This window comes from Corvus kubaryi, unplaced genomic scaffold (genome assembly GCF_017639235.1).
Source record: "Corvus kubaryi isolate FWS band 111438036 unplaced genomic scaffold, C.kubaryi_AGA036_p1.0 split1-73, whole genome shotgun sequence".
In the NCBI taxonomy this organism is placed as follows: Eukaryota; Metazoa; Chordata; class Aves; order Passeriformes; family Corvidae; genus Corvus; species Corvus kubaryi.
The window spans coordinates 406857-430180 of NW_024582081.1; the positions used below are offsets into that span (position 1 = coordinate 406857).

General features: G+C 36.2%; 1 protein-coding gene across 5 annotated transcripts in view; it reads right to left on the reverse strand.

Annotated features, from left to right (window-relative positions):
- The window catches only part of FMN2 (formin 2), a 167637-nt gene that overhangs the window by 94925 nt on the left and 49388 nt on the right, over positions 1-23324 (reverse strand). For 3 of the 5 annotated variants that reach the window (XM_042014392.1, XM_042014391.1, XM_042014395.1), the window contains 4 exons: positions 23224-23285; positions 10538-10570; positions 5659-7334; positions 4473-4617 (listed from right to left, as the gene is read on the reverse strand). In XM_042014392.1, coding sequence (XP_041870326.1) covers positions 4473-4617; positions 5659-7334; positions 10538-10570; positions 23224-23285 — 1916 coding nt within the window. The remainder of the gene's footprint in view (positions 1-4472; positions 4618-5658; positions 7335-10537; positions 10571-23223; positions 23286-23324) is intronic. The other 2 variants (XM_042014394.1, XM_042014393.1) reach the window with 1 other exon arrangement.

Consider the following 23324-nt stretch of genomic DNA (forward strand, 5'->3'; position numbering starts at 1 on the left):
GGAATTTCCACTTCAGAAAATATTTAACTTTTTTTCATTTACATGATAGATTATAAACAACTGGTCTGTGATTGAAAAGTTCATTGCATTATATTGCATTGCATCATATTACTTGTATAATATTTTCCAAAAGTAGAGTTAGAGGATTATCAGTAAAGTTTCTAAAATGACTTTTCAAAAGTTAGGAAAGTAATCTATGCACGTCAGCTCAGTGCATTCTACATCCTTATTGTGCTGACAGTGGTATCAAGATTTTCTGATTACGTACCATTTTCCCACTGAACCCATTCAATGTATGCTGGCCAATGTTTGCCATGAAGTATACTCTTAATATTGCACTTACCATCATTCTTGAGTATGTCTATCCTTAATCATGAGGTGTATTCTTCCTGCTTTACTAATTACATGGGTTTTAAGTGCTGCAACAACTGCTATAAAGCAATTTTTGACACAGGGAGCAGTTTAAATTAGTAAGTAATCATTATGGACTGTGCTCATTCCACACAGTCCACACTAGCTATGGAAAGGGTTCTATGGAAAAAACTACCCAGGCTTGTAATCAAAACTAGTATTGTAACTACATGGCATGGCTGAACAAGACACAAGAGTGAGTTTTACCTCGTGCTTGCATCAAACACCACAGGTTTGATGAGATTGACAACTTGGTGAAAGGATGATCCAGGTCAAGGACACCTCAGTCTCACAAAAAGTTTCTGAGGGAAATTACTTTAGACAGAGTAAGAGGTGACACAGAATCACAGCTAATATACTCTGTATTTTCAGCTGTCAGATCTCCTCTGTTCTACTCTAACTCCTAATTCTAACTCCTTCCCCAGTTAATTTTCTTAATCTTCCTTTGCATCACTCCTCTTGGCTCCTGTTTTCCAAACTACCAGTAAAAAGTCAGAAAAAAATCTTCAGGATTATACCTGAAGTCCCTCCTAAGCAACAGGAACAGACCTATAATCTGTAGAATGTCAAAATTTAAGAAACCCTTTATGCAACTAAAAATATATATGTAATAAATTTCTCCATAGTTCAAGTCTATGAAATTATGTGGACATGAGCAAAACCAGACTTTGTTTCCTTTCGTAACTTTGTCAAAATACACAAATTGGGGGAAAAAACACAACCTAAAAAAACTTGCAGTCTAAAGAGCTAAATTTTGGCAAAGTTATAACAGGGACTTATAATGAAAGTCAGACCACTTTAATAGGTAGCAATGGCAGCTCCACCTACAATACAGCCTATAAAGGACTTTCTTTGAAGATTTAGTTGGCATTCTCATTGAGTGAGCCTGCACACATTTACAGCAGCTGAGAATTTGATATATATGCATTAACAGAGCAAAATAAATCACAGTTTTTGCCATAGCACCAAATAAGAGACGGTAAGAATAAAATCAGCTGCATTCACAAATAAATATCAACACTTCATTCTTTCTCTTTCTTTAAAGTTCTGGAATGGATTTTAATGTGGCCTTCATTCAATTCTAGGTGTGATATTGATTTTTTTTTAGAAGTGTTATAGATTTATATTGTATTACTTGCAGATGATCATGCTGAGAAAACAATTACAACAATTACAACAATAGTTGTGTAGGGTGAAATTAACACACTCATTTAAAAAAAAAACAACCCTAAACAACCCAGAATGATAATAATTTTACCACTTAAAAAGGGCTCGCTATTCAGAAATAATTATATCATGCGTATCTATATACATACACAACAAACATATACATACGCTCTATGGTTTAGAGAATAAAAAGTCTTGTGTGCAGAACAGCATTTTACTTCGAAATCATTAATCTTTCACGCACTAAAACATCCCAAACCTATCAAATCTTTCTACAGATTAGCTAGAATTCTCCCTCCTGCCATGCGGCCTTCTCTGTAAATCTATTTTTATTTTAGCTTACAATAAAAAGAGTTTTATTAAAATCATATGTTTATACAGAGTACCAAATACTTTATATGTTTGAAAGTTATCTGTACATTTTTTCATGACTACTATTACCAGTGTAGCCAGTACTTTACATCCAATCCATCTAAGCAATACATTCACTCAGCAGACCCTGCACATCAACACAAGGAGCAAAACCAATTGCCAGACAAGAGCGTTTCTGAAAAGCAGCAGAGTGAGGGTCCTGGTTCTGTGCTCTACAGTGCTTCTTCATAGCTCAACAGGTGACAAAACACATCTGCTTTGCATAACGTGTCCCTGTAAAAATCACTACAGAAACACCATTTGTAAGATCTTTACAACACCCGTAACTATCATAGAAGCCACGTAAGTCCATAACCACTTAGACAGCACTTGGTGCTCCCTGTAAAAAACATACTTGTGGAATTACAGCCATTCTTTCCCCAAGTAACTGTTTCTTCTCCTAAACATGGATGGACTTCATTATCCAAGTGTTTACTGCAGTATAAATGAAGAGAATTCTAAAAATGAAGTCCTGCATTCCAAATTGCTGAGAGGGTGTATGTGGAATATATTTGTGAAGCTGTTCTATTTCAGTTGTCTCATGGCAGTACTCTGAAAAGCCCTAACTGGATTCTTGCACGAATATTTAACCTTGACATCTGCAATAAAGGATAGCTCTCATAGCTCTGATAAAAGCCTATGATTATCTGTTTGGTCAATCTTTTCTCCCCAGATACTTCAATTCAACAAGCCAGACTTCTCTATTAAGCAATTTCTCTCTATTTTGGAGAGCAGTACATTTGTTTGGTTATCAGAAGAAAAGAAACAGAGGATTCTCTTCTCGGAATTAAGGTGGCCCACAGGACTGTTTGTCCTAAATGACAGCAACTACTTTGATTGCCTTAAACTTCTGTGTGGAAATTTCTGTCAGAAAATAATTCTCTTTACAAAGAAGTTAAGAACAATTACTCAATTTAGCTTTACCTACATTTTTTTTAATTTACTGAAAAGACATCTAAATTTTTGGCATTGCAAGAAAAAGAAACATTTAGTATTAAAATCCACATCTAATATTTATTCATAATCACTGTCTTTAAGCTCTGTTTATGTTCGAGAAGTAAGCAGTCATGCTTTCTACTCTGTTGAGAGATTTTCATCACCAAATCTTATGAAATATGCAGGGACCAACAACATCATTTTGCATTCTTTTGTTTTACTTAAACAACTATGATAGTAATTAAGCTAAGAATAACCATTAAAAAGGGCTTTTTCTAGAAGGAGGAAGGAGGAGCAAAAATCTTGCACTTTGAACATTTAGTGCAGGACAGCAAGATAGCAGCAGAACCTTACATTTCCTCCCATCCCAGTTAGTACAGCCTAGTGCAGCACAGTGGGACGTGTTTGCACTGTCCTTCCCATCCATCCAGAGAAAGGTTTTATCCAACACCTTGGGATAATTATCCTAACTTTTTACCAGTTCTGTTGCCTGCAGCAGGTTGTCAGCACAGTAAAGGACGTGCATTTATACTGCTGACCACAATGTGTATATGGGGGCAACATCTCCAGAACTAAGTGGTGGAGAACTAACAGGTCATATTCAGATATAAAGTCTAGTGAATAGATATTTTAAAGAGTCCCACTGCATATCCAATGTGGAAAAAAGTCTTGTACAGCATTAACCTGCATGTCAAAAGATGATGGAAAGAACTGCCTAGCTTTGAATTGAGTAGAGGAATATGAAACCAAGATAAAACAAGATTTTTAACTGCTTTTTAGGATCCTACATAAGACCATCCCCTCTGTGATCCAAAAGTTTAATTGAAAATTACTTAGCATACCACCACAATTTGATTTTTACACAGATACCAAGAAGATTACAGCCAAATAGTCATGTAAACATTCAGATTCAATTCTTTTACTCAGGGGTTTAAACTTCTACATTTTAAAGTATGCTTCCCATTTTTATTATATTGAACACCATTCTGTCTCAAGAAACCTGTTTGATTAATACTGGATTTTTCCCAGCTGTGCTTGTCATTTGTTGTCTATATAAACTTCATATTCTTTATAGACATAAACACAACACAAACTTAGAACCACTCTGATTGGTATAACACTAGGACTTAGATTTGAAGCATAATTTTTCTCTGAAGTCATGGTACTTCATGTGCAACTCATTATTTAATGTATAAAATTAATCAGAATAATATATATACTACTCCTTGCACATCTGCAGTCAATTTCAAAGCGTCATATATGCACCTAATAATTTTGGTATTATTTTTGTTAAAGTGGATAAAGCAAAGATATTTTTAAGAAAATACATACTTGAGAAGTAATTTATGAAAAAAGAAATCTTCAGTCTTTAACATGTACAGCTTTGAAATCCATTCTACATTCTCTCCTTTTTTTATTTTTCTGTAGTGTGTATATATATATGGTAAGAATTCCACACAAGGCATAATTCATCTAAGCTGCATGCAAAAATCTGTCTTTATGTAAAAAACAGCCTAGAAAAGATCCAAAATTAAATGAGTACTCACTTGTTTAGTCTTTGTTTTTGTAATGGTGTCCGAAATGGGTTTCTTCCTCTCTTTAACAGCTGTTTTAGAAAACAGTTCTTCAAACTCATGATAATCTATGGAAGGCTCTTCAATTTTTTCCCACACAAGTGAAGCACTAGAATCTCTAAAGTTAAGCAAAAGACCTATGTAGGGCAATGTCAAACTAAATAAGGTCATAAATGGAGGAATTAAAAAATAAAATAGCGGCAATTTAAAAGTTGTTGCCTAAATTCTACTAGCAGCATTTTGATAAGAACTACCGTTAATTCTCCCTTATACTTCTGGGTTTTCTTCTGTGTTCACACATGATATAGTCAGGCTTATTTATATTCACCCACTCTACATGCATAGGAATAGAAAGAGGCTGTATATAGGCTATAAAACATGCAGACATGGACAGGAAGAGAAGTAGAAATAGTTATTTACAGACAACCTGTGTGACAGTGGCAAGAATTTGAAAAGAAAGAATAAATTCATCATTAAATAACAGCAGATGGGTTTTATAATTACTACTCAGAGACATAAAGGAAAATATTTATAAGGAAACTTCTTCTCGTGACCGTAATGATCTTTTACAAACAAAAACCTCAAAAAACATCAACAACTGAAACCCAGTCATGTCAAAGTAAGGGCTATCAGAATCGCTTTATGCAAATAAATTGCAGATTGAATCTGAGTCTGCAGAGTGTACAAGGTGGAAAAAAAAAAAAAGTATTTCTAGGTCACTGAAGAAAGGAAAGAGAAGGATAGAATGCGTTCAGCATACCTTCATCTAGAAGGAAGACACTGCCAAAACTTACAAGCTGCTCCAGAGATAGATGTTACTTTGAAATTTGAGGGGAATCTCAAATATGACATTTTGAAAAACATTTCACAGAACACCTGGTGGCACATAGTCACCCCTGGATCTCTGATCAAAATGTGAAATGTAACCCCAAAGGACACTGAAAACGCTGCCATCAAAGAGCTTCCATGTGCAAATAACTTTTGCTCACTTTAAAGAAAAGGGGTACCCTATTTATGTATCCAACTAAATATAGTCTTGTTTGCCCCGACATCCTCTCAGACACCTACCTAGCAGTAAAGACTTTTGCAAATAACAAACAGTACTATCAAGACAGCCACAAAGCAAAACCACCACTCTCTACACAACTCTGTGACTTACCTTTTACTGTGAAGCTGAATTCTTGTCCAGTAAAGAGGCTTCATTGGCCGAGAAGGCTCTATCACATGTTTCCTGCTCCCTTTCTCCTGATTCATCCCCATTGCAAATAAACCAGATGGTAATGGAGGAGGAAGAAAACCACAGCCCTGTGGGACTGCTGGGTAAGTGGTGCCCTGGACTGATGCTGGGAGGGGTGGTGCACTTCCAGGCAATGGTGGTGGGGCCGGAGGAGGCATCCCCAACCCAGGCAAAGGAGGGGGTGGTGGAGGGACACCAGCACCGGGGAGAGGTGGTGGAGGGGGCACACCTACACCAGGCAGAGGTGGTGGAGGAGGTGGAGGGGGCACAGCTACACCAGGCAGAGGAGGTGGAGGAGGTGGAGGGGGCACAGCTACACCAGGCAGAGGTGGTGGAGGAGGTGGAGGGGGCACACCTGCACCAGGCAGAGGTGGTGGAGGAGGTGGAGGGGGCACATCTGCACCAGGCAGAGGTGGTGGAGGGGGAACACCTATACCAGGCAGGGGTGGAGGAGGGGGTACACCTGCACCAGGCAGAGGTGGTGGCGGTGGAGGAGTGGGTGGAATGCCCGCTCCGGGCAGAGGTGGGGGAGGTGGTGGCAGTCCTGCTCCAGGAAGTGGTGGTGCTGGGGGTGGCAATCCCAGGCCAGGTGGAGGAGGAGGTGGAGGAGGGACAACAGCTCCAGGTAAAGGTGGTGGTGGAGGGGGAGGTGGGATACCCCAACCAGGCAGAGGAGATGGGACTCCTGCACCAGGCAAAGGTGGTGGTAGAGGTGGTGGAGGGAATCCAGGACATGGGAGGGGAGGAGCTGGAGGCAGCATCGGTATCTCCCCACTTGGCAAATGTGGAGGAGGAGGGAGAGGTGACATCATGGCACCTGGGAAAGAGTGGTCCAGGTGTGGCACTGCTGAAACAGTAGAAGACAGGAGTCCTGAGCCAGGTGGGGGTGGTGGCGGTGGTACTCCTGCCATAGACATTGGAGTAACAAAGGAATGGCCATGTGCTCCAGGCAGGGGGGCAGCCTGTTCGGTTGCTGGCAGTGATGGGGGAATGCTACATGTGGGCTCCAGGGGCAAAGAAGGGGGATGTTCGCTACAAGTTACATCTACAGTACTTAGAGGCTGATGGGAAACTGACGTTTCAGTCTCTCCTTCAAATGCAAGGGACGAATCAACTTTGGGTCTTGGAAGAGGTGACTGTGGTATACTCGGTACTGATTGGCTTGCATCCAGTGGCACTGAGATTAGCTTCGGTGACAGAACTAAGGAAATTTCAGAACAGAATGTGGGCTGTAGTTCTAGATCTGGCACGGAACTTTTGCCCCCTTCTAAGTGGGGTGGTGGGGGTGGCTGTGGCAGTGCACTAGCTGAAGGCATTGTATGTGTTAAATAATCCTCTGTTGGTGATGTTTGTACAGATCTCGCCTGTGACACAGTCCTGGGTGTGGTCTCCTCTTCATTCCTTTGAAGAGTCACACTGCTGAGTTCCCCAGAGTCTGCGTGTGTGTGCTCATTTTTCTGCTCCCTCCCAGCAGTCTGTACCTCTGCAGCAGGGAACTGTTTCTCTAGTTCTGCAATTTTTGTCCTCAGATCCTCAATAGTCTGCTCAAGTTGTTGGATGACACTGGCACGCTCCTCAGATTTCACCTCAAAATCATCCTTTCGAAGAAAACAATAAGCACAAAAGAGAATAACATTTATCACTATATAAAAAATTGAATTTAGATCAAGAATATTAGATCAAGAATACTGGTATTCAAGAGGTTCCAAAACAAGCTAGTTATTTTAAGGCTTTAAAAAGTGAGGAATAATTTTGGCTAGCTACATTTTAATTGGAAGTAGACAGTTTAGGAAAATTACTTGCTTCAGTATGACACTACCTTCATCAGTACAAGCATATTTTAGACTGTGATTATACCTGTCAAAACCAAAAATCAGTAGTAACTCCTCCCTCCCTGCAAATATCCTGACCAAGAAAACAACCAACCACTGAGCACAAGTACTGCAAGCATTTGCCTACACATGGATATGCGGACATGGTGGTGGGAGGGCTCAGCATTGCTTTAATTCTGTTAATTGGAAAAATGTTATTTCTTCAAAGGGATGCACCATGCATAACAGACTGAACATAGTATTGACAGCTGCATTTCAGTATATACCTTAATGATACAACACAGATCAGGAATGCAGAACACTACAAATGCTCTCTTTTGGAAAACAGCTAAATCTCAGGACAGAATAATTATGCTTTTCTCCAGCCAGCATGACTAGGGAAGAAAAGAAGCAAGACAAAACTAAGGGAGAACTTTCCTCCTACCCCAAATTTATGACTCCTCTGCCAAGTGACAGACTGTGGTAGGAAAGATTCCTTCCCAGAATGGTTGATCTGTATTTGACAGATTACACATTTCTTATCTCTCTCAAGTATCTGATCCTGCTTGCTGTAGACTTGAGTCGAGGAACCATTAACCTTAAAGGCACACTAATTCCTACATTTTTAAAGAAATACCAGTAATAAACTGTACTGAATTTAATGGATATGTGCTTTCATCCAAACCTACCAATAGAAGCAACTTTGTCCAAAAATAGCCATTTGTGCTTATTCAGGATTGATGAACAGGAGATAGACATGACTTTACAACAAAAAATTTTCTAATAAAGAAATTATTTTCTAGTTGCATGCATTTACTTTTTAGTACTTTTGTTCTCTCTTTCATTTTGAAATATTAGCCAGCACTTCAAGTATTTAGTTGAATTAAATTGTTCATGCAACAGCTTTCATGAGTGGTTACAGTCAAACTTGTTTAGTGCCTCTTTATTCCCTTTTGTAAAATCATATGCATCTCAGATGAGACCATAGGCTTACTTAATAGGAAATATTTCAAATATTCATATTAAAGATTTTGTAAAGAACCCTACAAATAAACATACAATACTTGATATACCAATTGCCTTGATTTGTTTCAGAAAAATGTTTTTTCGCCTCTTTTGACACATGAAGCATTTAAAAGTAATTTTTTTTTTCTGGAAAATGGAGTTAAAAATTCCCCAGCTGGGGATTATGAATAAAATATTATATTCATTAATACTTAAAAAAAATGTTTCTGCACAGAATTGGTTTTCAGACACAAAAATTCAATTTCTTATTTATCTTAGAATTTCTTAGTTGTCTTAAAGTAATCCCAGAAGTTAAACAGCAACTAGTACATTTAAACAAATTATTGTTTGATTTTGAAGTACTATTATCAAAAAACTTACAATCTCTTAGATTGTTTGAACTTTCTGGAACAGCAGTTTGAACCAAAAGTTATGTATTTCAACTACGTCTCCCTACCACAGGTTGAAAAAAAAAAGGAAAACAGAGAAAGGAACATGAAAAAATGAACAGTGAAGGAATTAACAGAGTTACATTAACATAGAGTATAATAAGAAGGGAAAAAGGCTGAGAAAGACATTTCCATTACAAATTACTCATGGTGCTTCAGTCCATCCAGTTTCCTTTAATAACTCAATACTTCGTAGCAACAACAGTTTTATTGAAAAAATTCTTAATAAAGGAGGAATCCAATATTGTTTATCCCTTTCTCTCTTCTGCTCTTATCCCCCTAGCAGTCACCTGCAAATACCATAAGGCCTATCAGTTGTTCAAAAGGCAATACTATCAAAGGAAATGTGTTGCTAGGATTATTAAGGCCACACACCAGTTTTCAGCTGAGATCAAATACAGTTTCCCCAGACTGTAATTCTCCTAAGCTCCCATTTTACACTGTAAGAACACTCCAGCAAGGATTTTATAAGAGATACGGCAAATTCATTTCTGCCATAAACAAACTGCACCCAACAGGATCAAGCACAATATTCAGTGGCTCTGAAGAGATTTGCCTTAATGATGGCTGATCTCAGAACAGTTGCCTGTTTTAAAAACTCTTTTACTCTGGAGATTGGATTCAACGTCTAACAAGAAAAAGAAGTAATTCTTGAATACTGAAATTCTATGTTAGCTGCAGGAAAAACCTAGAATTCACTGTTCTACAAGACAATTTACCCTGCGGATAATGAAATTTCTTTCAAGAGAAGAACTGTTTTTTAAAGTTTTTTAAAAATGGGCAATCCAGTGAGATGAATTAGCAATTCAGACAAGAAATGAAAATATACTGATGCATTAAAGGAACTGTTTAGCCCATGCCCTAAGAAGCAGTGTTTCTGCTATCCTCGAGATACGACATTTCAAACAAGCTGGTGATTTCCTATCTTATTTTACCTAACAATCACCAACATACCCAGGTTTTCATAGAAACAGCATTAGTATGAACAAACAAGACTTTGATGTGAATGAAGAGATATTTATCCAGAGGATGTGATATACTTACATTTATTTGGTCTAAAAACCAAAGAAACCAAAAGCGAAACAAAACATGGCCCCTGCATTTATGTGTTTCAGTAATTATTTTAGACAGAGATATTTTTCATTTAGACTTTTAAGGTGCCCTCAGAGTAGTTTAATTGGATTTTTGCCTTTGCCCTAGTTTAAAGTCTACCTCTAGATCTGAGAGGGCTTATCAAACAACTGTAAGTCACAGAATGCTTCCACTATCCTCAACAAAGAAGGAAATCAAAACTATATAAATCCAATCAGAAATGAAAATTCTACAATTTTCTTAGAGACTAAGCAAGAGACTACTTAATTTTTCATACATGTAAAAGATGGTCAAAAGCTGTTGACAAGGATCAGAAGACTGAGACTAAAAATCCACACATAATGAAAAGAAGTTTCATTTTCAATCCAGGGGACAATTCCACAGCAGAAACCTATGGGGTTTAAAAGAGATATGAGGAAACTCTGTCTTGCCTAGAGTTCTTACCCAGGACCCAGGTACTGTGGAACAGTCTTCTTTCTGTAAAGAAAGAAAGAAAGGTGGAAGCTTAACCCTTGCTTTATCCTGGTGGCTTGGCTATGAAAGAGTGAGCAGGAAAAAACATTTCAGAGATGTATGGCTATAGAACAGTGCCCAGCATTTCCCAAACAGGCTGTACATGTTCCATGTGCAATGAGTTGGATGCTCAGTCTGGGACCGATGTCCTCTTTGGGTTGCACTGCTCGGATTGTTTGTATACAGATCTGGGAATATTTGCTTTACTGGCTAAATGTTGTACACTTGGATCTGCACATGTACATTTCATACAGTTCATTCCAATCTTGTCATGTTTCCATGTGTGCACATCAGATGTCCAGCATAAAGCTGATCTAAATGGATAGAACATGCCCAGGTTCTTCAAACATGTAAAAGATCAGATTTCAGCTACCTCCTGCTACAGAGTTGACAACCTAGTTTCTCAGATGAGTGACTGAAACCTATAGACCCTTCTATAACTAAATTTCCAGGCAGAAAAAAACCCACATCTGTAAAAGTCAGCCCTAGTCTATGTGTATATATAGACACACGTATATGGGTGTCTGTATTATGTATTTGTTTATATCTATCTATCTCTGCTTTCATTCACTTATATGCTTTATGAACAGCCATAATGTATCTTTTTTTTTTTTAATAAACATAATGACAGTTCTTAATGGCAATTTTGGGATATTTGAAAAATAAAGACATATTACAGTTTAGTTTTAGAAGTTAATACCTTATACTCTTGCAAGTCAAAAAGTTGCATCAGCAGTTTGATAATTTTCAGCAACTTGTCACTTAGTGTAATGAAATTTCCTCTCTGGATGGAATTTGTATTTAGATGATAAGATTATATTTGCTTTGATTTTTTTTTTTTTTGCCAAAAACTTGACCTTTTAGTTTCTCTACATCACAATTCATGAATCAGAGTCTATGCTGCTACCTAGTTGCAAGAACACACAGGAAATAGAAGCATATAGTTAAACAGGATTAAGATGGCAAAATAAGACCCCTCAGGTCTTCTAGTAAGTGTGCCTGGGAGCACTTGGTGGTACTAGCAGTGCACAGTTACTTGGAAGGATGCTCTTTCCAACTGTTCTGTTAATAAATGCCTCTTTTCTACGCGAAGTGAAACATTTTTGAACGCGCACGCTCACCGAATGGCACAAAGTAGAGCCACAGTAAGAATTTAATTCAGTCAGAGAAATGTGATCTCTATTCAGGTTTCTCTCTTTAAAGCTGTCTCATTTTCAAAGCTACTTCTTGCAACTGCAGATCAACCTTAAGAAAAGGAGACACAACATTTAACAGGCATTTTTAGTGCTACAGTAATTGGCAAATGAGAAGTACTGGTGGAGACTTGATTTGCATTCAAACAAAATAGCATCCATCTAATTAATTCTCACATTTCACTTAATCTCAAGGCCCATTGCAGCATGTTATTTTTACAGCAGTAGAAGTTGAGTCAAAATTTGGCAAACTTGCCAATAGCATCAGGGAGAACTGCCGAAGGAGTAGAATTAGTATTGGATATTAGTTTCTTCCTCAGACTACCTGATTAAAGCCTTTTGAGGGAAGCTTTTACTATTCTGAAGTTGCACATACGGGGACAGGGGTAGACATTTTCACAATAGTCCGTGTTTCTTCCTACAACCACAAGGAAACATGATGCAGAGCTTCCCAGTACAGCAATGAATGAGCAAGCCCTGAAACAAAAACAGTGCAGTGCATTGTCCTGCCTGAAGTCATAAAACTTACGTGGTGAGTGTGAGCCACTCTCCCACTCTGTGACACATTGCAACAGATGGATTACACCACCCTGCACTATGCTGGCAATGGCCTGTGTAGCTCTTCCTATCCTAAAGAGCTGAGACATGTCTAATCAACCAAGTGGTTTTGTAAAAACCTATCATGTGTGACAACCCCAAACCATTACATGCAGAAATCAATGATTATTGAAATAATTTGAATAATTTCAATAATTATTGAAATTCAAATAGTTCAAATAAACGATCACAGAATCAACAGGGAACATACACCTTTGAAGAAGGATGCACGCATTGCAAATGCCAACTTGGAAAGCTGGAAGCCAGAGGAAAAAGAGCTTAGTTTCTTGAAGTTTCTGTTCCTGAACAGTTTGAATTCCTTATCCCTGAGCTAAGTGTATTTCAGAGGATAAGATCTCAGTTCTTTACAGTACCCACTTTAACAAATAATCAACTTGAGATACATCAAAGATTGAAAGAGTTTTCTCTCTTTAAGGTGTAACTCTGAACTTAGTTGGAAAATAACCTTAGGTTATCCCCAAGTTTTACTACAATAGAAACCTCAAAAGAATTTTTGTAGACAACAGACAAGACAAGGTAAAATAAAATCTGACAGAACCACTGACCACCCTAGGAGATGCACAGGAGTCAAGTTTAATTACTGTAGTCTTACATAATATTACTCTAAACCTTCAAAAAATAAGCTTGTGGAAGCTTAACCCTTGCTTTATCCTGGTGCCTTGAGTATGAATGAATGAGCAGAAAAAAATACACTGAGAGGTGTATGGTTATAGAACAGTGCCCAGCATTTCTCAAGCAGGCTGTACATGTTCCATATGCCATGAGCAATGTCCTGACTGTCCAGGCTGAAAAACCTATCAGAAAGTCCCTCTCAAGTCTTGAAGGTTTCTGTCCTGGCCTAGATAAAATTCATTATTAGAGAGGCATGAAACAATACAGCAATAAATAAGACTTCAAAAAGGGTTTACCCATACACATAGCTTAATTTAGCTCAGAAATTCGTTTAAGTGTTCCGTCACTTATCCAGTGTAAAGTATGTAAATGAGACTGGGTATTGAAAGAAAAGAAAAGTTGAACTTTGTTAATTTTAATATAACCTTATTTTACCTGTTTCTGGCGTCTTTTATTTTTTGTGCTGTGGATTGCAAAGAGACTGCTACTGAAGATGAAGAGATAACTAAAACCTAGCCACTTACGTCAGCAGTCTATAAGCAACAGGTACCTTAAAAGTCACATATTTCCTTAAAAGTTGGGATAAAAACTGTCTGGATTTATTTTCTCCTCAATATTAAATTGCTTATTGAAATGCCTATGACATGATGAATTGGTTCTTTTCTTCTATCACCTGTGTTTGCTATAAAGTATTTCAACTATGAATCTAAAGTGTTTGGTTAGTTTTCCTGTGTATCCAGGCCAAGGCAACAATTCATCTCATTCTGTTAAAACACAAAATCTGGCTGGCATACCATGAGCATTACTTCATTGACATATTAGAGAAAAGTGTTAAACTTTTTCACACCAGACCTTTCCCTGATTTTCAATTCACCTTGAAACTGACCAGCAACCTGTAAAGCAATCACTGTGCAAACTAATTCTATTATTATATCTGTGCTCTTAATATGCTATATGTTAGAAATAACAATAAGGATTCTATGAGCTAAAATGTGAACATAAATAGTTTAAATTTAATGCCTTTAATCTCTAGTAAGGGAGATCAAAAACGCTAATGATTTTCCAGGTGACTTTGCCACATCCTGATAAGCAACTGTCCAGAGTATGATACTTCTACACAGTACTTGCCCTTTTTATCCAAGAGTTCAGCCAGACAACCAAATGGGAGGTTCACATGTTGCTTTTGTTTTAGGCTTCCAGCAGGGAATAAGAAGCAAAAAAATATCCACAGTAAGAATAAATCTTTGTAGATACCCTGAAGCATGAGCCTACTACTCACGACAGAAAAGGTCTGGGGAAATGGAATGAGAGCCTTCACAAATGTATCCATAAACATGCTGAAGGCAGAGGCCTGAAAGTCTGTCATCTTCTTTAACTCTTTAAAGGCATGAAAGCTATATTAAAAACAAGGCTGTATCGGTCTGAGTGAAAGAGCCTTAAAAAAAGTCAATCAAAATCAAGGACTCAAGAATTATCTTTAGGTATTAAGAGGTTAAGTAAAATTATTTTGGTATCATGGACATTAGAAAAAGCAAATTGTATCTTTAGAAAAAGTTGAATAATCATAACAAAGAGCAGTTACACATTCTGGAATATGTGAGTTAGTTTTTGTGAATAGTTTTGGGTTTGTTCTCTAAAGAATAAATAAAAGAAAAATAGGAATTCAAAAAACATAAAAGGAAAAAAAGTGATTTTACTGCTTTTATTTATACCAACTTAAGATGGAAAACCTAATGATAACTATCTTTTGATCTAAGTGTAAGTAGAAGATAGAGTAACTGGTTTATCTTGTATCCAAAGAGCAAAAATTATCCTCAGCCTTATTTTTAAGTTCTCATTCAGGTTTGGCAGTATATAATGGTTATTTATTTTGTTTTGTTTTTCAATTATTTAGGTTATTTCTAGGTTAAAGTAATATTTATTTTTACTAAGAAAAATATTTCTTATCTCTCTTCTGCATACAGGGTCCTGCGGAAAATCTCAGGATCTACACCACTAAAAGGTAGCACCTGATACTTAATGCCAAGCAAAATATAAGAACTTGAAAGAGTTCTCACTTTTGACTGGATGAGGTCTTTCAAATAGGTAAAGTCCACTTGCCAAATGAGATGTCCTGCTAGGAATGTCACAAGATGCTTTCTTTAACATACTCATATGTACACATAATACACAGACATACATATATACACTTTTTCAAACTGCTTTCCTGTATTTCATGTAATTTCTTCACTTGTTCTCTTCAATTTCTGTGGAATTCTTTTTCAGAAAGCTTGAAAAGTAAATACTATAGTAACAAAAATATTCTATATAATCCAAGTATAGGATGCTACCATTGAACGTGCAAAATCTGTTTTCACTGCTCTCCAAAAGATGAGAGAAATTTCATATGTAAATAATGGAACTTCCAGTATAAATCATATTTTGGTATAAAGGGAGTTTACAGATTTTCCTCTAAAATAGGATTTCTGATTTAGAGAATTTAAGAAAAAAAATGATATTTTAACAATTAATGAACACAGCTCATATATTTTGCTCTAACCAGAAATGTATAGATGGCATGAGCACTATCTCAATTTATCTATTTTCATGAGCAAAACCAGTGAGGAGTCAGAGGAAAAGAGAGTAAGCAATTTAAACAGAATTGTCAATTAGTATATAACTATATCATGCATTTCTATTCACTGTTCCCTCAGGGAACTTACAGTACTCTGATATTATTTTACAAAAAACTCACTGTAAAAGGCAAGAGAAGAAACATATTAATGCTTAGAATCACACACAGACAGAAAAGAGGTAATTTTTCTATAGAGTCCCTATCCCTTAATTCTCCTTTTTCAAGAAGTGAAAGTCTCTCCCACTATAGACAAGGCTTTAAAGTATTGCCGAGTAATTCTTGTTAAAATAAATTATTTTCTCAGTTTTACTCTCATTCTCCTTTTTCCCCCATCAATTATTGCCCAAACCCTGAGGTTGGTGCTAAATTTCCAAGAATTTGTAACTAAAATGACAAAAAAACCTGTCTTTGTCTAAGTATAAAGCATAGTCAAAATGGAAGAAGGAGAATATCCATTATGATTAAAGGATGAAAAATGTATATTTTTATTACTATTATGGTTATTATTAATATACTTTCTTATAAAAGTCTGTGATGAAGAAGCTGTGAAACAAGATCAATCGCAAGAACTTGACCCACAGTTTCCTGAGAATTTTAATCAATGCCTGAAAGGACACAGTACTTGAATTAGGAGTAACTCACAGGAAATACAGACTTTTACAGCACATTTTCATCTCTTTTAGCTGTTATCAAAACAAGGCATCAGAAACAGAGCAAGACTTAACATTTTACCACTGACTAGGCAAAGCAGGAAATACATATTATCATTATCTCATACCCATACTCAGAGATGAGCAAAGTCCTGAGAAAAAACACCAAACATCTAAACTAACCTGGCGTGGCATGGAAGACAGTGTTGGTGGAAAAGGGTTTGTACATCATGACCTCCTAATGTCTACTCAGCCCTGAACTCTGTTAGGATTTTTATGTGTTTCAGATCTGTGATATATGGCTGTCTCAAGGAAAGAGGAAAAACTGAATAAAGAGCCTTTGAAACATAAATGAGCGCAGAAGTAAAACTTCATCTTGACATTAACATGAAGAACACACATTAGAGAAAACAAATTTTAGTCTCACCACGACCAGGAGGAAGAGTGCAAAAATGTGTTATTTTTGCTCCACTTAAAATAATAAAACTTATTGTTTCTTTTAAGGAGGCAAACGCTGCCTTCAAGCAAAATAAAAGAAGTCAATCCAAGTATTGTGAAGTCTGGATATAATACAAAATACTAACATTTGTTCTAAGAATTAACTGCTTTCATTTTTCTACCACACAGGCATGATATTCTATACTCCTTTATTTTCATTTAAATATGTAGCCTGTGATTTATATTCTATATGTGTGTCAATTAATAATGCACAACACACTTTTATCCTTTTAATTTTTTAAAAATTCTGCCTCATCAGAACTAAATAAAAGTGGGTTCAAGATTGTGGTTGAAGAAACAAATTTCATTTTCAACAGAAAATTGACCTCTTTATTTAAGTGATAGTAATTCAGCAGTAAAATTTTTCAATTATCACTTCAAAGATAGTCATCCAGAAGGCTGAAGACCAAACCAAATGTTTTCCTTTCACTGGTTTAAAACAAACAAACAAAACAACTTAACAGTGACAGAACAGAGCTTTCTAAATACTTAACATTTCGGGGGGTTGGGAGGTTGGAGGGTCTGCTTTGAGAGATGCTCGGATTGCTAAATCTTGATTAGATTAAACAGCGCAAGTGTATGCACATTTTAAAGGCTAATTTATCAATTAGGAGAAAGCCACCCCTTTGACTGGGGGGGAAAAAAAAAAAAGCCTCCGTAGGGTGCCTGCAGGACCGCCCGGGACTGATTTACAAGTGCCTTGCTGTCCATTCAAAAATGCTTAAGTGCCATCTAGTGGCTGCCTGGGCAGACTGCTTTAGGATGTTCAGACTAAAGAAATACTTCTTCCCTCGTTTCTAATATTCCTATTTGCGTTCTCATCCTTCCTTCACGGCCTAAGAACCCCCAGCATGATCAGATGAAAGTATTTAATTACAAAGTTTGGCTACTAGCCGTGCAGGAAGCAGCACAGACTGGAACGGACAGTCTCTGAGCTATATTAAGGTCTCAACTCAGAGAATCTCACTTCGTATTTCAAAAAGTCTCGTTAATTTAGACTATGGTTTTAGGAAATAAAACTGCTGTGGTTTTAGGAAATAAAAAAATCTAATTGTGCTTTTTAGGCTTTCTGAAAACAAATAAACAAAAAAATAAACCTGAAAATGGCAGCACTTTTGAACTGAAAAGTAAATTCTAATATTAAGAATCTAAGATGTCCATCAACAGAACTTGAAGTTTCTCCATAAAAACTATGTTTCATGAACATGAACGACTTGATTTGCACTTAACTTGTCCTGGGGTGAAGTTCCACAAAGTTAGATTCCCTTTACTGCCGGAGCAAAATGCTCTACAATTCAGCAGTTCCTATGGCCCTGGCACTAAAGTCTTCTCAGGTTTGTATTACCTCTTTTCATACAAACTTTGTTTCCTTTCTGTACATTTCTGACAAAGCATCATTCACTCTGAATGCTAACAAGAAAACACTATTTGTCCACATATGCTTCCTGATATTCATCTGCTTAAAGCTAAGATATCCCAATTCTAACATTGGACCTAGAATTAGAATGTAAGTTCCTCCACATCACATATTACAAATCTGGGTGTATATTTTGCAAGATAAGACATCCCCAGATACATACATCTGATTTCTTTTAACTTTTTATATTCTGAAATTTGGGTATGCTGGCATGATTTTGCAGAAAGTTTACACTGATACAGTTCTTAAAAGAAGATATAAAACTCTATTCAGTATCATTTGATTCACATGGAAACTTACAAAAATATTTGCTTCTTTCATAATTCTTTATTTTCTCAATGAGAAAACTGTATATAGTAGATCCCTTTGAATATGTCATATATTTTTGTTGGTTGGCTTTTTTTTTTTTAACCCAAGTATGTAACTTCTTTTTCCCTGCTCAAATCTAAGACTTTGGCAGTCATATCTCTGTAGGAAAAGAATTGTTTTAGAGTAAATGTTCATTGCTTCCACAAGCCTTCTCTTCCCCCTTACAAAAAGTAACCCATCAAATAGCAAAGCGACAGAAGGAGAGTGACACTTCTTCCCAGGTTTTTTCTTAATAAATATCTCAAGAAAGAACATGCAAAAATCAAGCAGTGTTAAAAGAGCCACAGCCACAGAACAGTTTGCAAGCCAATAGAGGAAGAGTTCCCAATTTTCCTCAAGTTCTTGTTGAAGCCAGTGGTTCACTAGTCTTGTCTACAGTTGGTCTATGTGCTGATGAAAACCATGTAATACCAATATAAAACAGGTTTTATAGCAGACTAAAAGTGTCAGAACGGTCTAAAGCAGGTTTATAAAATCTTTCTTAAAAAGTCTTTTTTGTATTTCACCATTTCAAACTAATCTTTCATCTACCTTTTTTATCTTACCTTCACCTGTAAAGAATAATCTCTGAAATTTCTTTTAAGAGAGTGTTTTGGGCAGCATGCATGTTTCTGAGACAAATTCTAGCAGTGACATTTTATAATAATGAAAAGTAAATTCCAGTCCCATCAATGTTTTATACTTTCTAAATAGACTGATTATGTATTTATCTTAAAGGATTTCAGAACCTTTTTTCTTGTATTACTAAGTGTCAAAATTGGAACATTTCCAATATCACTAAGCTATTACCCAAAGGAATTATAATAACTCATAGTTAAATCTAGCATAAGAAGAAAGGTTCCTACTGAGACGCTGAGAGAGGAGTTAGTAAAGTGGGCCGCTTAGAAATATTCTAAAGATACTTTCTGCTTCAAAAAAACAGACTCGTGGAGTGTATCTTCAAGATGGCAAAACCTACCTTGTAATTTAAGTTTTTTAAGATTAGCATTGTTTCCCTATGATATTGCTGGAAAGTGCACCAATAGATTACGCAGTAGAAACCAGTCTTCAGCACCTCAGAACTGCCAAAATTTTGTCTGGCTTTTAGTCCCAGTGGAAGTACTTGGAATTCCAAAAAGGCATATAATTTTGGTTGAGGATTTATTTGTTGGGTAAAATGTGGTGAACCAAACCCAACTAAGATGGAAGCATCATGAGCATAAGAATTTTTTGATGACAAGATTTTCTGATGTAAATATAGTCTAAATAGTCAGTGTAAACTATCTTATAACCAAACTGGTAGAGACTGCAACAGTCTGGCAAAAACTTGTCTCCCAAGATGGGATTACAGGGACCAGGCATGAAGTGGCATGAAATATTCATTTTATCTGGATGTTGACAATTAAACAAATGTAATAAGGGCTTTGTTTTTAAAATTGTGTGGTATACAGAAGAGACTCTCATCACAAATGATCAAAAATAGAAATTTAAAATAATTTTATAATAAGGTGTATAAGACAGTGCTTTAGGTGCCTTTCAAACAACTTTAGGTTTCTGGCTCTGTGATGTCCCACTACTAACCAAAGCCTAGTTTTCATGTACCCATTTTTCAATTAGAAGATGGGGGTTTTTTTGTTCTTCTTTTTGCTAAGAGTCTGTTTTTACCTACCATGTAAATAAAATCAAGCAACTTTGAAAATTGAGTTAAAATGTAAGGAAAATTGTGAGGATAGTACAAAAGATCAGGAGTACAAACAGAGCAGAAACTGGTTCTTGCACAAAGTATGGCTGTCAAATTTAAAGATCAGGCTTGAAGTTGGAGTTTCTAAATTAGGACATTCAATTTTTCTCTTCTTCTTTCACTAAAGGAGTTAAGCCTAACAAAACTTTCTCTGTTCACACTGGGAAGACTAAGCAGACATCGCTGCTATTTGGCATTTCAAAACCAGGACTTGAAATGGCTGCCAATTTTTCTTATTTTTCCACCGCTTAACAATTCCTGTACTAAAAACAAGCACACCCCTACGTTCTCATTTTTTTTAGCTGTAATTTTGAAAAATTAGGTATTTTAGACTCAAAAAAACACTCTTAAAAAACCTGCAGAAATTATGCTGCAAAACATGCAGATTATATCTACCATTGTAAAGATAAGGAAATGGAAAGGATATATAGAAAGAAGCCCCTTCAAGTGACAAGAGAGTATAGAATCCAGGCTGTATTACTTGTGCCTTTAATTTAAAATTATTCTAAATCTTTTAATTAACTGTTTATCAGAAGTGAGATAATTTATCAGCACATCAAGTTACAATTGTGTTCTGGCCAATAATCTTCAATTATATTAGCATGTGGGAAATGTCTTTTCCCAGAAAAAGGACAGGGAAGAAGTCTGTAAGTAGACTTAGTTGATCAATTTCAAATTTTACACTAGAGCTCTCTTTCATTTATGTATAAAAAGAAAAAGAGAAAAATCACCTACTAGGCTAACTTCAGGCAATGCATGCTTATTTCAGAAATTAAAACAGTAGACAAATAACAAAAGAGGGTAGATCTCTTATAGAAACATGTCATAGCATTTGATCACTTCAAAAAAGTAAAAATAACACCAAGAATGATCTGATTGTAGTAAAGGGTTTACCTACAAACATGGTGGCCATTCTACTTTCTGGATGCTTTCATAGATTTATATAGTTAAACACTGATGCATAGGTAGAATATGCTCAGCTGCTTGGGACACCATGGAAATAATTTAAACACATGACAACATGACAGTTTTATCCACACACAGTTCCTCAAATTAAAAAGCTTCCACTCTGATTTTCAAAATAAACCAGAATGGTGATGGCATAATACAGCAAAACCTTGAGATGACTTTCTGCAAGTGAGGTGATCCTGTTAGTTCTGCAGGTCATTGATGAGTAATAGTATAGAATGGAAGAAGTTCATGTTACTGTCATAAGAAATCACCACTGAGCAAGAGGGATGGGGATCTCCTAAACACTAGCAGATGGAATTCAGTAATTGGACAACATAATAGACTAGTTTTAAAAATACAGAAAAGCTGCCAACCAGAAGCAAATGCCGTTCGTTCAAGCAATCACACAGTGCTCCAGAGCTCCTGGTTAAACATCATTCTCATAGTAATTCTCATAATACTTTTTTCTAATAGTAAAATACCTAAGTATTCATAAACCTATTTCAATTAATTGTATTTCCAATAAGAAAGCCATTTATAATAGGTCATTTCTTGCAATGAATTAAAATACTAGAGACCAATTAAATATGCTCCTTACATGCAATAATTTTCTGTAAGAATGGGGAAAAAGTACTTTTCCACAATAAATACTAGAAACCATTGCTACTGAAACCTGGGTGACTGAAATACAAAAATATTATGGGACAAATATATTTTAGTTTAAACTTCAAATACTGCAATGTAGAATTATTTTGTAATATTATTTTAATTAATGAGCTGTAGTTTTAAAATGTTCCATATTATGAAAGTAGCAGAATTTAGGTAACCAACTAGAAGAACTCTTTCAAAGTTGTTTGGCAAGACAGAAGCCATAAAGTTAATGCACGTACTCTCCCCACCCATGGCTCACAAAATACGTGATCAAGCCCAAATTAAATTTTTGAGTCTAATGATCATGTTTTTATGATGTATTGTATGTATTTAACTAGGCATTCCTTATTTCCCCCTGAAAAGCAAATCACCGACCATTTTCACAAATGCTACTTGATGCAGTGATGCTTGAATTGTCTTGTCACTAACACAAAAAGCCCCACAATACCAAAAAACAAAAAAACCCCTAAACCTCACAACAAAAACGCCAAAAACCCAAAAGAAACAAAAAAAATACCCCACAAAAAAATCCAAAAAAACCAACAAACAAACAAAAAAAACCACCCCAGAAAATGAAACCCAAACCAAACAAAACAAACCCAAAAGGGGAAACAAGGAGGGAAACAGAGGAGGAAGAAAAGAGATTCCAAGAGCTTTTGGTCACTCCTTGTTTCAAAAGAAGATTTCAGAATTTAGTCTTCCTTCTAATGACTTCCAGAACAACTGAATAGTCTTATTCCCTAGTAAGATAAGTCTGTTTCCTTTTGAGGAAACAGAATTTGAAGTTAGTCCCCATCAAGCTGTACCATCTTTATTGAAGTATAGAACATGTATGGTAACATGCTGGAAAAATATGATAGACTATGTTTCTGTGGCACAAGTCCAACCCAGAATGTCTCCACTGTCCCAGTATTAGACCATCTCCTTTTTAAGTCCAGCATGGCCCTTTAAACCTGTTCACTTACTACCACTGCCATAAGCTTGAGGAGAGAGTCAGAAAAAAATCCCTGCCACTATTACTTACATGAACCTTTGTAGATTAGCTATTATAACCAGATCTTTTATAACTATTCCTTAGTAATGCCATCAGAGGGTTAAATTACTTTTGAGTGAACAATAACATTTTTGTAAGAATCACTTTAGGCAGGCAGGAACCTTCAATCCTTATACCTAGATACTCTATGGAGCACGTAAAACACCCTCACTTTGGAATTTTTTCATACAGAACATTCAGTACACAAAACTATTTCAAAAATGTCTGAAAGAAGTACTTCTTTTTGCACTCTTTTTAAAAAATGAGAAAATATTTCTGTTAGAATCTTACCTGTGCCCGCTGAACACCATCTATGCATTGCTTCTCTGTTTCTAGGACTGTAGATTTCAACTCTGAATTTGAAAAGAAGATACAGATTTTAAAATCCTATA